The 16,592-nt window shown below is 55.2% G+C and overlaps 4 protein-coding genes across 4 annotated transcripts; all 4 read left to right on the top strand.

The window, feature by feature from the left end:
- Positions 1-372: 372 nt before the first annotated feature.
- On the top strand, positions 373-5,928 carry nscA (non-reducing polyketide synthase nscA; the record flags this gene model as incomplete). The annotated part of the gene is made up of 4 exons (XM_043287440.1): positions 373-680; positions 743-1,847; positions 1,904-4,570; positions 4,624-5,928. The coding sequence occupies 4 exons, from the start codon at positions 373-375 to the stop codon at positions 5,926-5,928; spliced, it is 5,385 nt and encodes a 1,794-aa protein (XP_043143375.1).
- Positions 5,929-7,089: 1,161 nt separating this feature from the next.
- Positions 7,090-8,378, top strand: nscC (FAD-dependent monooxygenase nscC; the record flags this gene model as incomplete). The annotated part of the gene is made up of 2 exons (XM_043287439.1): positions 7,090-7,606; positions 7,663-8,378. 2 exons carry the CDS (start codon positions 7,090-7,092, stop codon positions 8,376-8,378), a joined length of 1,233 nt encoding a protein of 410 aa, XP_043143374.1.
- A 2,273-nt stretch (positions 8,379-10,651) lies between these two features.
- On the top strand, positions 10,652-13,129 carry nscR (Zn(II)2Cys6 domain-containing transcription factor nscR; the record flags this gene model as incomplete). The annotated part of the gene is made up of 4 exons (XM_043287438.1): positions 10,652-11,038; positions 11,087-11,218; positions 11,290-11,790; positions 11,861-13,129. 4 exons carry the CDS (start codon positions 10,652-10,654, stop codon positions 13,127-13,129), a joined length of 2,289 nt encoding a protein of 762 aa, XP_043143373.1.
- Positions 13,130-13,736: 607 nt separating this feature from the next.
- nscB (metallo-beta-lactamase type thioesterase nscB) lies at positions 13,737-14,771 on the top strand (the record flags this gene model as incomplete). Its single annotated transcript, XM_043287437.1, has 2 exons — positions 13,737-13,946; positions 13,995-14,771. The coding sequence occupies 2 exons, from the start codon at positions 13,737-13,739 to the stop codon at positions 14,769-14,771; spliced, it is 987 nt and encodes a 328-aa protein (XP_043143372.1).
- Between the last annotated feature and the right edge of the window lie 1,821 nt (positions 14,772-16,592).

The following is a 16,592-nucleotide window of genomic DNA, read 5'->3' as shown; positions in this document are numbered from 1 at the left end:
TCTGTGGGCCTACAGGGTTTTGGTTTTGATCCTTCGCCAGGTTATATTATCTCTTATCGATGTCGGATTTTGCAGGAAGCGCGCCCGTTCCGAATATTGTTCGGCCTTTGTGGAGTTCATCAGGCCAAGACCAATACGAGGCGGATTCTAGGAATCAGAACAAAAGCGTTTGTTGCGCATTTTACACCGTCTCGGGTTTTGCAGATCTCGGATTTTAACCTCATCAACTGCAGCACGAGTGGGATGATGCCTGTTTGCAAGTTAATTATTATGTGCCTCAGGGGGCCGTTAGTCTGACCATATCTAGTCGACGATTCCTCCAGGAAGGCAATTGATCGACACTCAACATCAACCTCATCCAAGTATCAAATCATGGAGACTCCTCGCGCACAGATTGTATGGTTCGGGAATGAATTCCCCAGCGATGACCTGAAGGATCTGTTCCGGCGATTGCACCAACACAGCAAGGACCGGCGGTTCAGGCTGCTGTCCCTCTTTCTCGATGAATCCACCGCGATCCTCAAAGAGGAGGTGGCCAAGTTGCCCCAACAGCTCCAGGAGCTGGTGCCTCATTTCGACACGGCCTGCACGCTGGCCGAGATCGACTTTCGCCAGGGCGCTCTAGGCGCTGCTATGGAGAGCGCGATACTTACGATACTCGAACTTGGCATGTTCATCGGGTATTTATTCATTTCATTTCTCCTGTGACTTTTGGACTCTACTGACCTAAGGAACTGTCTAGACACTATGAAGCGGAGGATATTGAATGGGACCTAGATCCATCCCAGACCATTCTCGCGGGCCTGAGCATCGGCATTCTTGCCGGCTCTGCCGTAGCTCTATCCAGCAGCCTGGCAGATGTGGCCAAGGTCGGAGCGGAAAGTGTTCGCGTCTCCTTCCGTCTGGGGGTGTATGTCGCCGACATCTCGACGAAGCTCGAAGCGCCCCAGTCGGATGGAACGCTTCAGAGTTGGGCGACCGTCGTCACCAATATGTCGCACGAAGCAGTTCAAGAGGAGATTGCTCAGTTCAATGAAGTCACGCAGAACCCGGAGCTCACCAAGGTCTTTGTCAGTGCTGCGGACAAGACGTCCGTCAGTGTGAGTGGGCCGCCATCACGCATCAAAGCCGCCTTCCAACACTCGCCCAGCCTGCGATACTCCAAGTCGTTGCCGCTGCCCGTGTACGACGGTCTCTGCCACGCACCGCATCTGTACAGCCAGGATGATATCGAAATTGTCATCAACAGCGCCGAGTCTGTGATCCCCACTTCCCGGCCTGTGCGACTCCCCTTGATCTCCTCCCAGACCGGCAAACCGTTCGAGGCCAAGACAGCCGGAGAGCTCTTCCTGGAGATTGGCACCGAGCTGCTGACTGGCACAATCTTCGTGGACAACGTTACGGCCGGTATCCTTGAGCACGTCAAGCTTAGGGAATCGACAGGAAGATATCTGATTGACTCCTTCCGCATGTCACTGGTCCTGAAGGGTATCCTGACCAAAATCGAGACCGACTTCCCCGAGCTGGAGCGGGCCCGGCGCGATTTTGTGTCCTGGGTGCACGGAGACTATGGTGCTCGCCGCCCTGCTTCCTACGCGGCCTCCAAGCTCGCCATCGTTGGTATGGCTTGCCGGCTACCCGGAGGCGCCAATGACCCGGAGCTGTTTTGGGAGCTGCTCGAGCAGGGACGCGATACCCTCACTACAGTGCCGCCGGACCGATTCGACCTGAACACACACTATGACCCTACAGGCAAGACGGAGAACGCGACTCAGACTCCATTCGGAAATTTCATTGATCGGCCAGGCTACTTTGATGCCGGCTTCTTCAATATGTCCCCGCGTGAGGTAAGCTCATCTACCAACCCCAGCCTCCTTCTGCAACGATACTAACATTTAACCAGGCCGAGCAAACGGACCCCATGCACCGGCTTGCCCTTGTCACCGCATACGAGGCCATGGAAATGGCAGGCCTCGTCCCCGGCCGCACCCCATCCACCCAGCCAAACCGCATTGGCACATTCTTCGGACAAGCCAGCGACGACTGGCGGGAGCTGAACGCCTCCCAGAACATCAGCACGTATGCGGTGCCTGGTGGCGAGCGCGCCTTTGCCAATGGGCGAATCAACTACTTCTTCAAGTTCTCCGGGCCTTCGTTCAACATTGACACCGCCTGTTCAAGTGGCCTGGCGGCAGTGCAGGCAGCCTGCTCGGCATTGTGGGCCGGCGAGGCCGATACGGTCATTGCTGGTGGCCTGAACGTCATCACCGACCCCGATAACTACGCCGGTCTTGGGAACGGCCACTTCCTCTCCAAGACGGGACAATGCAAGGTTTGGGACAAGGACGCCGACGGGTATTGCCGCTCCGATGGAATCGGGTCGGTCGTCATCAAGCGGCTGGAAGATGCCGAGGCGGACAACGACAACATCCTGGCTGTGATTCTGGGTGCCCGCACGAACCATTCTGCTGAGGCTGTCTCGATCACGCACCCTCATGCTGGCGCGCAAAAGGACAACTACCGCCAGGTGCTGCACCAAGCTGGCGTCAACCCCCTCGATGTGAGCTATGTCGAGCTTCACGGCACCGGCACCCAGGCTGGTGACGCGGTGGAGTCCGAATCGGTGTCCGATGTCTTTGCACCCTCTATGCCTCGCCGTCGACCCGATCAGCGCCTGTATCTGGGCGCAGTGAAGAGTAACATCGGGCACGGTGAGGCTGCGGCGGGCATCGCTTCCCTGCTCAAGGCGCTCCTGGTTTACCAAAAGAACCTGATTCCCAAGCACATCGGCATCAAGACCGAGATCAACCCGATCATTCCCAAGGACCTCGATCGACGCAACGTGGGTCTGGCCATGGCGAACACCCCGTGGCCACGGCCCGCAGGCAAGAAGCGTCTGGCGGTCGTGAACTCTTTTGGAGCACACGGCGGCAACACCACCGTGCTGCTGGAAGACGCCCCGGAGAGAGTCAAGGTTTCAACTGAGGACGACCGCACAACTCATCCAGTAGTCATCTCTGCCAAGAGCAAGAAGTCCCTACAGGCCAACATCGAGAAACTGCTGTCGTGGCTGGATCAGAACCCCGACGCGAACCTTGCAGACCTTTCTTACACCCTCTGCGCGCGGCGGATGCACCACAGCATGCGGTTTGGAACCGCAGCCTCCGACATCGCGGCTCTACAGAAGTCCCTCCGCTCCTGGCTGGACAGCCCCAAGGCGTCTGCCGAGCTGCGGGCCATCCCGAACGACGCTCCGTCCGTGGTGTTGACCTTCACTGGCCAGGGTGCCTACTACAGCGGCATGGGCCGGGAGCTCTTCGCCGAGTTCCCCTATTTCCGTACGCAGGTACTCCAGCTTGACCAGATTGGACAGCGGCTGGGATTCCCGTCCGTTGTCCCCGTCATCGACGGTAGCATTGATGATGGGCCCGCGTCGCCCGTTCTTTCGCAGCTCAGTGTTGTGGTACTGGAAATTGCCTTGGCACGCTTCTGGTCGCACCTCGGCATTCGCATCAGCGCTGTCGTGGGGCACAGTCTTGGTGAATACGCTGCATTCGCTGTTGCTGGCGTCATCTCCGCTGCGGACGCTCTTTACCTCGTGGGACGGCGCGCGCAGCTGACCGAGGAACGATGCACTCCGGGCAGCCAGTCGATGCTGTCCGTTCGCGCGTCCGAGGATGATATTGAAGAGCTTATTGCAGGCAGCCCCGACACTGCTGAAATTGCCTACGAAGTGTGCTGTCGCAACACTCCCCAAGATACCGTCATCGGCGGCGCTAAGGAGTCTATCAATACGATCCGCCAGGCCCTTGAGGCAAACAGTATCAAATGCACGCAGCTGGACGTGCCATTCGCCTTCCACACCGCGCAAATGGACCCCATCCTGGACTCGCTGGAGGCGCTTGCGGCGCCGATCGCGTTCAAGGCTCCCAGCATCCCCGTGCTGTCCCCCCTGCTCGGCAGCGTGGTGTTCGACCGCAAGTCCATCAACGCACAGTACCTGCGCCGTGCGACCCGCGAGGCTGTGGATTTCGTCGCCGCTATTGAAGCCGCTCAGGACTTCGGCCTGGTCGACGCCAAGACGATCTGGATCGATGTCGGGCCGCACCCCATCTGTGCTGGCCTTGTGCGTGGCATAGACAGCGCCGCATCCGTGATCTCCTCCTGCCGGCGCAACGAGGACAACTTGGCCACCATGTCCAAGAGCCTGGTCACCCTCCAGCTGGCGGGGCTCACGCCCTGCTGGGCGGAATACTTCCGGCCCCGCGAGCAGGAGTACTCGCTGCTGAAATTGCCCACCTACAGCTGGAATGAGACCGACTACTGGATTCCGTACATTGGAACATGGACGCTGGACAAGGCACTGCTCAAGTACGGGGAAAAGAAAGCCCCTCTGTCTCTGACCATGTCGCGCCCTTCAGCGCTCCGGACCTCGCTGGTTCACCAGATCACCGAGGAGACGGTCGAGGCGACAACGGCCACCCTCCAAGTCCTCTCTGACATGCAGCATCCTGATTTCCTGGAGGCTCTCCATGGCCATAGGATGAATAACTGCGGCGTTGCAACTTCGGTATGTCATTATTCTAATCTTCTGTATTTCCGCTGTGGCTAACTTCTATACAGTCTATCTGGTCCGACATGGCCTTCACTGTTGGTGAATACCTCTACCGCCGACTGGTTCCCCAGGTCAAGGATGTGCACATGAACCTTTCGGATGTCGAAGTCCTGCACGCCCAGGTCGCCCTCGAGAAGAAAGGAAGCGTCCAGCCACTTGTGCTCAAGGCACACCTGGACCTGGCCACCAGCTCCATGTCCCTTGCCTGGTTCAACGCGAGCGTCGAGACTGGCGAGTGCGCCGCCGAATCCTTCGCCACAGCCGTGGTCCGGTTCGAGGACCCAGCCGAGTGGACCAAGGAATGGGACCGGCTGTCCCATCTGGTCCTAGGCCGCATGGAGGCGCTCGAACAGCGCGCCGCAGAAGGCAAGGCGAGCAAGCTCTCCAAGCCGCTGGCCTATGCGCTCTTCAAGAACGTCGTCGACTACGCGGACCGGTATCGCGGGATGGACCAGGTGGTGCTGCACGAGCACGAGGCCATGGCGGAGGTGACGCTCGTCGAGGAGCGGCACGGCAGTTGGCACACGCCGCCCCACTGGATTGACAGCGTCTCGCACCTGGCCGGCCTGGTCATGAACGGCAGCGATGCGTCCAACACCAGGGACTTCTTCTACGTCACACCCGGATGCTCCAGCTTCCGGCTGCTGAACCCGCTGGAGGCTGGCGGCAAATATCGCAGCTACGTGCGCATGTTCCCACTGCCCGAGGAGGCCAACATGTACGCGGGTGACGTGTACATCCTGCAGGGCGAGCGGATTGTGGGCATGGTCGGCCAGATTCGATTCCGTCGCGTGCCGCGGATTCTCATGGACCGATTCTTCTCGCCCGCTGCCGCGGCTTCCCATGCGGCACAGCAGCAGGAGACCGCTCCCAGCGCCACCACTGTGAAAAAGACCACTCCTCCTGTTGTTGCGGTCCCTGTCTCAGCCCCAGTGGTCTCGAGCAAACCAGTCGCAATCCCACTTCCCGCCGTCAGCAAGTCCGAAGACTCCACCCCCCCGCTCACCCCTCCCTCCGAGGAACGGTCTCCCGAGGAATCCGTCGTCGTAACACCGGCTGAATCGGACCGGGGCGATCCGGTGGACACCGGCGTGGTGGGCCAGTGCCTGCAGGTGATGGCTCGTGAGACAGGGCTGGAACTCGAGGCGTTGACACCGGACGCAAGCTTCGTGCAGCTGGGTGTCGACTCGCTCATGTCGCTTGTGTTGTCGGAGAAGTTCCGTGCCGAGCTGGGAATCGAGATTAAGAGTTCGCTGTTCCTGGAGTGTCCGACTATCGGGGAGATGACCGCGTGGTTGGAAGAGTATTGTTAATAGATTCTCCTTTTGTGTATCTGTAGAACCTTGTCTTTGTCATTTGTCAATCAATCTATATCTCACTTATGCTCAATTCCTCTAATCTCTGTAACCGATCAATATCTATAATATTAAATGGATCTCTACTACAGGGTGTACATCCTCTATGCGATACTCCTAGGTTCTACTAGCCTTCCGTGGACTTCTGTAGATTTTCTCACTGGTATTCCGCATAGCGATTAGTTCTCCTTGCTTAGGCAATATACGGTTATCTAGCTCCCGTCGTGCTGATCTTACCAGTTGACCTCAGACTGTAAATGGCCGAGTGTACAGTCTGTCCATACTGCAAGGATTCTTTAATAGGTTCTTTGAGACCTAGAGGTAGAGGTTATGGCCTAACCACCTTATTAACCTAATTTAAATCTAATTGAATCCATTATGAAGCAATATATCTATAAGCTCTAGCCGCTCTACCCTGACCTTAAGCATGCTCCAGATCAGTAGATATGTCTAAACGGCTTGTACATGCAGAAAAGGAGGCATGGAATAATATTAATAATTAAATGCTCGAGAAGCTATCTAATACCATACCTTATCAGGTCCAGGCAGTCATTCAGGCGAATGGCTGGGTATACGAGGTATTAGATTCGAATCTGCAGATAAAATATTACGGTAGCCTAATCAGGCTAGCAGGAAATACCATTGGATTCAAACTTTTGACGCGCCACTGTAGCTTGATCTATATTTGAGTGTAAACTCGGCAAGCCACAAGGTTTGTTTACGGGCTTGGATCATCAAGCCAATCAGGATTATTTTATATAAAATATGTTTATGTAGCTAGCTAACCACCTATCTCGCCCACACTTTCCAGAATCACCATCCCTGACCACCCTAATGCCAAATATAGTTGTCTTTTGTCTTTGTGGGTTGTCTGATGTGCATGTCAAAAGCGATAGAGAGTCTGTTGCTACTTATGTGTCCTTCTATTCATTAAAATCCGGCGCCAAAACCCGGAGCCTCCATGCAAAATCCGCGCTTTTCCTTTCGGGTTTTACCCACTCAGCCTTGCAGCCTCCCGTTCCTGGGCAGCTATACATTGGCTAAGCACGGAAGATGCAATTAATCAAAGAGATCTGGATCAATTTCTATTTGCCTGCCAAAATCACCGTGTAAACGACAATGGCACCGCCACTCCCCGTCCTCATCATCGGAGCCGGCATCTCAGGCCTCACAACCGCACGCCTGCTCACAAACAGCGGCATCCCGAACATCGTCTTCGAAGCATCCAGCCCAGAGCGCAGACAAGGCTTCGCCATCAGCCTGCGCGAATGGGGCTTCTCGGCACTGCTGTCCGCTCTCGGGGACGTGCCGCTGCGAAGCTTGAGGCGCGGCGTCGCGCCGGACAGGGAAATCGGCGGCTCGGGCTGGATCGACCAGATTGTGTGGGATAACGGGACCGCAGAGAAACTATTTGTGCCGGACGCGAACTCGCCGAAAAAGGAGGAGGTTGTGCGCGCGAACCGGAATGCGTTGCGCAGGTGGATTGCGGACTGTGGGGAGGAGGAGCTGGATGTGCGGTACGGACATCGGCTGAAGAGGGTGGAGGGGAGCTTGGGGGATGTGCGGGCTGAGTTTGAGAACGGGTCGTCCTATCGGGGGCTGATGGTGGTTGCCGCAGACGGTGTGAACTCGACCGGTAGGAAGACTTGCTCCTCTCGCATTGTCGGAATAAACTGATAATATGTGCTATAGTTCGATCGCAGGTCCTCCCGGACGTCCACCCCGACACTGTCCCTGCGGTGCTCTACCATGGCGAGTTCCTGCTGCCCAGGGCCGATTTCGACCGGATATTCCGGCCACACAGTGGGGAGTCCAACATCCTCGCGGGGGTCGGCGATGGCTTCAACGCGCCGTTCGCCGTCTGCAACATGACCAAGACGCACGTCCACATGGACTGGTCGTACTCGCGGCCGGCTTGGGGCAGCGGCGAGGACGACCCGCTGTACCGGCCCCATCTCGCCTCCGAGGACGCGAAGCAGATCCCACCCGCGCTGGTGGAGGAGCTTGCGTCGCGCGAGCTGGCCGAGCCGTGGAGTCTGTTTCTCAACGGCGAGGCTATCCAGCATCACCGGTTGTTTCACTGGGCCGTGCGGTGCGTGTCTGTGACGCGAGAAGACATGCAGCGCGCTGTAGGGCAGGGTGTCGTGTTTGTGGGCGACTCATGGCACGCGATGCCCATCTTTGGTGGCGAGGGAGGCAATCATGCACTTGCGGATGGGGTCGAGCTGGCTGCTGCGGTTGCGGCTGGCATCGGGGCCGATCTGGGTGCGGCGATTGGGAGTTACTATGACCGAGCATGGAAAAGATCACAGGACGCAGTGCGACGGTCGAAACAGCGGTTCTATGCGCTGCATCGGCCAATGGCTCAGTGGCGGGAGCTTTCGCAGAAGAAGCCCGTGTCACCTTGAACGGTTTGTACTACTAGACGAGAATGCCTACACGAGAATGCCATGGTTGCACTGATCTTGAGGCCCACCTAACCACCAATTCGCTGGAAACAGGCGGGAGACTGTCTAGCCCCGGTCTGTATTCTGCTAATAAATATTTAGCGTAGTGTCAGGACTAGTGAGGAAGCTAGTGAGACTGTACGGGTATCTGGCCCGGTCTCAAACCGCTATCGAATCGGGGCTGGTTGGGGGAATACAATTGGTTGTCCACTATAGTGGTACACAAGATCATTGACAGTGGAATCCCAAAGATAATGCAACATAAAAGAGCAGCAGGTTGCACATGGTTGATACCCTTACACCCATGACCTCGACCATCGTACTCATTGCAGACTCGAATCGAGTAATAAGGTTCGCTTTGGCCACAGGTCTCTTGGAACGGAGATGTAACCTGGCCGGGCCCCTAGCACTCGTTAGCTCGCGTCTAATATTTATAGAGACATAAGCTGGACCAGTACGTGCAACATGACTCGATACCCCTTGCTTGAAGACACCTCCGCCAGTCAACCCCCGACATAAGAAAACCACCTAAGTGGGTCTGCCCAGCCAGTCAATAGGCCGTATTTGGTGCCTTAACGCGATGTTGCAATTTCCAACTTCAATTATATCAGACAAATTGGCTAATATCGAGCTTTATCACGTGGAGGAAATGTCATTGGCTGAAAGCTGCGCTCGTATTAAGGAAACGCTTGGCATAAGCAACGAAAACGCTGTGCTGAATTAGTTCCTGATATCGGAGGTTAATTGTCTCCCGCAACTGATGGGCGATCTCGCCAGAGTAACTAACCCATGGCTCCCGATTCCCAGAAAAGCGATATCTGCCGAAGCGTGCAGATCATGCCATAGGCCGCTAGACTGGCTACCAGGGGTAATACATGTCTCCACTGCAATGGTCTGATGAATACGAGTTCCCCCCGCAGCCGACTATTCAGAGGTGCGGAATGCTGATGGATGGGGCTCCCGCTGGTTTTGACTAGCCTCAAGTGGATAATGCAGCATGAAGCTAGCGCTCTATTAATATTGATAATTGGCATGATTGGAGGAGCAAGATCAATACCCCCATCCCTTTGCAGCGAGCCTTGTCACTTAGGGTTGGGAATGTGGGACCGATTCTGAGAGCAAGAGCACTGACTATCGTTGTGATTATCTTGCATTATCAGGAGGATGGCAGCTGAGAGTAATGAAGGTCAAAAGACCTTGTATCCATATCGCTGAGAAACAGACAAGAACACCGCAGCAAAGTTTGACCAAGACGGGACGAGACACACAAGCCCTAGGCTGGGCCCAGTATTTCAAGAAGATCGTCTGTGATATAAATAAGGTTATGGAAATTAAGGCCGTACTGAAATAGGCATCACGGATATCGCCTCCTTCTCACTGGATGCTACCACTGTCCATGCTCGTATTGGACAAATGAGGAAATCTGGCCACGTAAACACCAGTAAACAGCCCACGAATCAGCAGAGGAACTTGATACACGTCGGATTCTAGATCGCGATAAGAATCTGCGCATCTTGAGCATGGTGGTAGGCGCCCAGACTGTCACATGTGGTGGTTCGAGAAAAATGTTTCTCGAGGCTAATATCCGGTCGCTTATTTCATGTTCCACAACGCTAGCGTGCTTGCATGGTTATCCAGAACTGATGGATATCTGCTCTGCGCCACCGGATTGTGCTGTTGGTACAGGGAGGCTACGGGCATTCCGATGCGTCGACTCGTCTACTCCAGAAGTCTGCCTCGCATCAAGCTCAACCTATCGCATCTTTTGTATGCCCACCTTTGTCGCACCAGATACGTAACAACCTGCATCTGCCTGCACGATGTGATGGCTGTCCACCCTATCGTAGTCGCTCGGTCATTGTCATCTACCGTTGTACGATCCACCGATAGAAGATGTAGGAGTCACTTCTTCCAAGTAGAAAAGCACTATGCCCACTCCGGTCATTTTAAGAGAAGATACCAGGCAACATCCTTATAGCGGTTATATATGCACGCACTTGCAGGGGTTGCGTTACATTGCCAATGGTTTCATCCTCGTGTTCACCTCGTGTTTTCCTCGTGTTTCCCTCGTGTCCTGAGACCTAGATCTTATGCAGCCCGGATGGAGTTATCGCCACCCTATCTTGTTCGAGAACCGAGAAATCCAAGAGGGCTTGTTTTCGCTTGTCGGGTCCGACGAAGCATATATAGACATCAACTCACGCCCCGCCACCGGACCACCAACCGTTGACAAGATGGAGAAAAGTAATCAGCGGAAACGCCCCCAAACCCCCCATCTCAGCTGCGAGCTCTGCCGCGAGCGCAAGATCAAGTGCGACAAAGTCGATCCCTGCACCAACTGCGTCTCGGCAGGCGTGGTCTGTATCCCTGTCCACCGGCCACGCCTGCCACGAGGTGTCCATGCACGACGAGCTCGCCCAATGTCCCCAGCGTCCGTGCCCACACGCGCGCCGACCCCTGTGGCGGGTCCGGTATCTTCCGAAGAAAAACAGATAGAAGCTTCCTCCAGCGCCGTGGTGGCAGTCGACGAAGACCTCAGGAAACGCCTTCACCGGCTTGAGGCGCTAGTCAACAGCATGCGCGCGGCCACGCAGAGCCCGTCTCCGGCACCTGTTAGCCAGGTGAGTTGCGCATACCGGTTTATAGTCGGGCCTGCTGACGAGGGACAGTCGGGTTTTAACAATTCATATCCGGCGCCAACAAACTCACTGTCATGCACCTTGTCCGCTCCGACTAGTGTCCAGAAGCAACCACCCTCGACTCCGCGCCCTGATTGTTTCTGGACTAATTTGGCTGGAGAGGTAGGCAATATCGCGAGGGCCAATCTAGACTGGCACTGGGATGCTGACTGTCTCCCGTGTTGGTGGATCAGATACAAGACCTTGGTGGCGACATAGGATCGAGCTCAGAAACCAAATCAGATACCCATAGCCCGCCGGCGCATGGCATCTCGAAAATGGACGACGGCGGGTTTCGGGTCCTTGGCCTGAATGGCGGAAATGATCTGACCCTTACCTGGACCCCAGTCCTCGAAGACAAAGAAATGACAAGGCAGTTATGCCAGGTCTACCTCCAGCAAGTCGACCCCATCATTAAAATCCTGCACCGGCCATCTGTTGAGAAGTGGCTGTTACATGGGGAGCAGTACCTCGATTATCCGGAGACGCACGTTGCCGTGGATGCGTTGCGGTCGGCCATTTGCTACGTTGCTGCCGTGAGTTTGACCGACGATCAATGTTGGGCCCTGTTTCAAAGGAGCAGGTGCAGCGGCATTGTGGCGGATTCTCGACGAGCGTGTGAGGCCGCACTGGATAGAAGCGGGTTGCTGGCCTCTCCCAGCATCACTGGCCTGCAGGCATTTGTGCTATACCTCGTAAGTCCCGGCCTCTTCAACAAGGCCTCAAGACCAAAAGCGGCACTGTTTGACTGACTCCCTGGAACAGATTGCCAGAAGATCCGAAGACCGCAGTCAGGCCGCATGGACGCTGACAGCGGTGGCCGTGCGGCTGGCAAAGTCACTCGGGCTCCACAGGCAGCAGGATGGGACATTCTTCAACCAACAGATGTGCAGGCGGTTGTGGCTCACCATCTCCCTGATGGACCTGCAGACCTCCTTCAGCCAGGCCTCCGAACCGCTCATCAACACCGACGAGGCCACCTCCACATTCTCTCTGCCCCAGCACATCAACGACTCGGATTTCGATCCAACCGTAACATATGACATCCCAAACAGGGAGGGGCTGTGCGACACTACCTTCGCACTAGTCACATATCACATCCAGCTAGCAGGGCGGGCCCTGAACTTCGGCGACGCGGCATCCCCCCAGCACAAGGCGTCTCAACAGCAACACGCGCAGCGCTTTGAACAGAATGCGCTCCGCCTCTTGCACTTTTGCGACCCCGAGTCCTCGCCGTACGCCTGGTTCACCTGGCACGGCACGCAATGCCTCGTCTCTGGCGCTCGGCTGTCCGCTCTACGGCCGCTCCAGCTCCCGCAGCCCGGTCACGGCAGCAGCAGCCAGCCGCCGTCGTCTTCGTCGTCTCCCAGCTCGCAGGAGCACAACCACGAGGTGCTCCGCCTGGCCCTGAACGTCTTGGAAAAGGCGCACCTGATGCACACAGATCCCCGCGGCGAGGGATTCCGCTGGTACGTGACGATGCCTTGGCACGCGCTGGCGGTCGCCATCACCGAGTGCTCCCTCTGCCCGGATGCGACCCAAATCCAGAGCGCGTGGCCAATCATCGAGGCATGTTATCAGATGCTGCGTCGTGAAGGTGTCGCGGGCCAGGAGGAAGCAATCCAGCGTCCACTGGAGAATCTGATATGTCGGGCACGGGACAAGGCGGGCCCCCTTCTGCAGCTCGCAAGGCCTAGTCCGACATTCAGCCTCAGTAGCAGTGCCGTGACATCAGCTGCAGCTACGCCGCGTTCGCGGGCCAGCACCGCTCTGAGCGACACCCTCAGCGACCTGTCTTGGCCGACAGCTTTCTCCCATGCTCATCCCCAGCTCGGGTTGGACTTGGCTCCGGTGGGCGCCGTAGAGCCGTTGGCCAAACTCGATCTGGATCCGCTGTTGTTACAGTTCGATATGGAGAGCCAGCCGCTGCTTGGGGGCCAGATCCCTCCAGTGGACGCCGAGCCGTCGCTGCGGACGTGGGAGCAGCTGATGTCGGATATTGATCATGCCGAGTCGAACATGTTTCTTCCTTAACTGGGACTGGGCGCTTCCGTCTCTTGGCCATAGACGGTTAGAATGAAGTAGTAATAAGACGATAAGGCATCCGACTGGTTATCCGGACTTTAGCTTCGGTTGATTGGGAGGCGGAGTTTTTGTTCCAATAGAGATGAGACTTTTGATAGAGCGCCGGTTTCTGGCAGAAATTATCAACAACAATCATGTTCTACGTGCTCCACATTACATACTAGTCAAATACTGTAAAGAAAATAAGACCGTTCCAGTGTAGAAGCCAGGCTCATGACATTCTCCTCATCGCACTTCAAACTCATCTACAATAGCATATCAGGCACTTTGCGCTCTATGACCAGCCCGGATGTCAGGCAACTTCCTCCATAATGCTGCCTAGATTCAAGGAGTATTGCTTATGTTAGTCTCTTTCTCCATCACAAGGGTAGCCTGCTGCAAGGAAGTCTCGGATTTTGGCGCTTCGGCATTTCCGATGTCGGATTTTAGCATCCAACACGGAGCAACAGCTCGGATTATAACACAACAAAACCTTTCTGCCGATCCCCTGCCCTAAGATAATCTGGATTCTCTGACTGAGAACTCCAGAGTTCTGTATACTCTGCAGACGCATGCAATGCCTCCTCGCATGCCATTCAACCAGGCGTTCTGGGAGGAGTACCTCTCCGGCCAGGATGCCACCCTCCCTCATCTTCCCGATACCTCAAGCGTCAGCAGCAGAGTAATCCGCATCCTCGGCGGGAATCCAGGTGCCATGCACCTACAAGGCACCAACACCTATCTCGTCGGAACAGGGTCGTCCCGCATCCTGATCGATACCGGCCAGGTACGTGCCAACCTCCTACCCAACCATTGACGCAGCTAACACAGGCAGGGTATCCCCATCTGGCTCACCCGCATCAGCGAGGTCCTGCGCTCGAACAACATCTCCATCTCACATATCCTCCTCACCCACTGGCACGGCGACCACACAGGCGGCGTCCCAGATTTGATCTCCTACAACCCCGCCTTCGCCGATCGCGTCTACAAGAACCTCCCCGATGCGGGCCAAAAGCCCATAGACGATGGGCAGATCTTTGCCGTGGAGGGGGCGACCGTTCGTGCGGTCTTCACGCCCGGCCACTCGGTCGACCACATGTGCTTCCTGCTTGAGGAAGAAAATGCCCTGTTCACTGGGGATAATGTGCTGGGGCACGGGTTCAGCGTGGCCCCCGATCTGGGGCGGTTTATGGAGAGTCTGGAGCTCATGGCGGGCCTGGGCTGTGTGCTTGGATACCCTGCGCATGGAGCTGTTATTGGTGACCTGCCCAGCAAGCTGAAGGAAGACATCCGGCATAAGGAGACGCGTGTGCGGGGGATTTTGTCAGTATTGGTGAAGGAGAAGGAGAGGGTGGAGAAGGAGGGAGGGAAAGGAGGCGGGAGGAAGGGGGGTATGACGCTGCACGAAATCGCGAGGGCAATGTTTGGGATGGTGCCGGACGAGGTGATTGACGGGGCTATGGTGCCGTTTTTGATGCAGGCTTTGTGGAAGCTGACGGAGGACCGGAAGGTGGGATTCGAGCCGGGGGATCCTGTCAAGAGGAAATGGTTTGCTGTTACCCGTCGAACGACCAGACCACCTAGGCAGTTTGGGTCGGTTGCACGTCAATAATTCTGCTCGGGTTATGCGGAGGTTTATCACCTGCGCAAGCGGGAAGACCGAAGCCCATGCTCAACGTACCGTCGCGCAAGTTTCTCAGTTAGCGATCTTGCGCTCCTGTCTGCACTTAAAGGGTTCTGAAGTCGATATTTGGCATTGTTGTTCATTCTGTATATACATCAGTTGGGAAAGACAAATGGAGTTATGAATGGTTTACTTTGAACCATACCTTCTGTTCCTCCAAACAATGCCTTTGTCCTCGCACATTCAAAGGCTAGGCAATGGCGTGTACTCCGTGCTCGACGAGTAAGCCTATGCTATGGTATTTGAAGACACTGCGAAGACCTAGTGGGCCACTACCTCAGCGGCTGACAGAAATGCCAGCAGCACCAGGCAGAGGCTCCGGAGCTCAGGCTCCTTCTTTATGCTCCATGGTCCAAAGGACTGCATCTTAATGAATTCCTCTGGTTCAGCGGTGGTCGTCGGAACTGTCCACTCCAAATACTCAACGTAACGAGTACCTGGCGCCATGAGGGTGAGGAATACCTCTTTTTTTTCCCTGGTAGATTATGAGGCGACTGATCTGTTAGCCTTGCATTTATAATATTCACGTTAATACTGAGTTATATCTACCTCTTTTCCCAGAGCTCCGGAACACCCCCAGATTGGTGCTTGAGCCATCCAACGGCCTCGGGCGTCTCCTGCATCTGGACAGGAGCCGCCTTCGTGAACCTTGACGTCGGCTTTACCTCCAGGATGGACAGAACTCTGTCTGTTCTCCTGCACCGCTCCACGCCATCAACAATAGCCGTGTACGATTGTGTCCCAAATTTGGGCACATCTCGTACTTCCGCCACTCAAACGAAATTGGAATTATCCAGGAGGACGAATACCCTGTGAAGAGGTTCCACAAAAGTGAATATCGACTACGTGCATCCAGTGAATTTGTGGCGTTCGCATCTACGTAAGCTCCCAGGGTACTTGCAGGCTCACGGGTATCAGGATGGGAGTAGATATTCATTAGTAAACAAACAAGGATTTATGCAACCATAGGACTCCTCTGGCCATTTACAAAATGCACCAGGAAGAATCTGGCACTGGAACTTCAATTTTGAGATCCTCATATTCGTTGGCTTGGAAGTAAAGCACAAAGGACGGCCACGCACAACAAGTATCTTCGATGGTGGCTAAGGGCGACTTGGATGATAATTTCGTGTCATGGACCAAGTGTAATTTAGCTACTCTTTGAATTAGGGTTTGAAAGATATAAGGGGCAATCGCATTTTTGCCAACAGCTTTACAGTAGTTCAAATGTTTATGAATCAACAGCAGCCACAGCCATGCACAATTTACATTCCCTGGCGCAAACACCAATTCTTTCAATCGCGAGGTCTACAGACGTATAGGTCAGTAGATTAATTGCCAATGAGGCAGGCTGAATGCCTTCTTGCCTTAATCTGGATGTAATTCGCGGCGAGAACATAGAGGGCTTTAAAAATGCGCAGCTGCCTACTGCAGGAATAGTATTGTGATTGTATCAGTGAGTGTAGACCGTTAATTAAGTTTTGTAGGCGCTCCAAGTTTGATGAGTCAGACCTCTCAACGATTGTTGCTTAGCAAAATAAACGTCATGAGCGGTGCTAATAGAAGAATCTCACTGAACCACATGTCAAGACTGGGAGGCTACGTTGGCGCATCTGCGATCGTAGAGATGCAGATTTTGTCCTCTTAAGGGCTGCTCTGGCCGCTGTAACGGATTCTGGACAAGCTAGAAAGTTCCCCGTATAGATTGATGCTAAGGTAGAGTATTCTGCAGCCCTGTTGGCATGTATG

This window comes from Aspergillus udagawae, assembly GCF_001078395.1.
Source record: "Aspergillus udagawae IFM 46973 DNA, scaffold_2, whole genome shotgun sequence".
Classification (NCBI taxonomy): Eukaryota; Fungi; Ascomycota; class Eurotiomycetes; order Eurotiales; family Aspergillaceae; genus Aspergillus; species Aspergillus udagawae.
The sequence above is the reverse complement of the archived record's forward strand: the minus strand, read 5'-3'. Positions and strand labels throughout refer to the sequence as shown.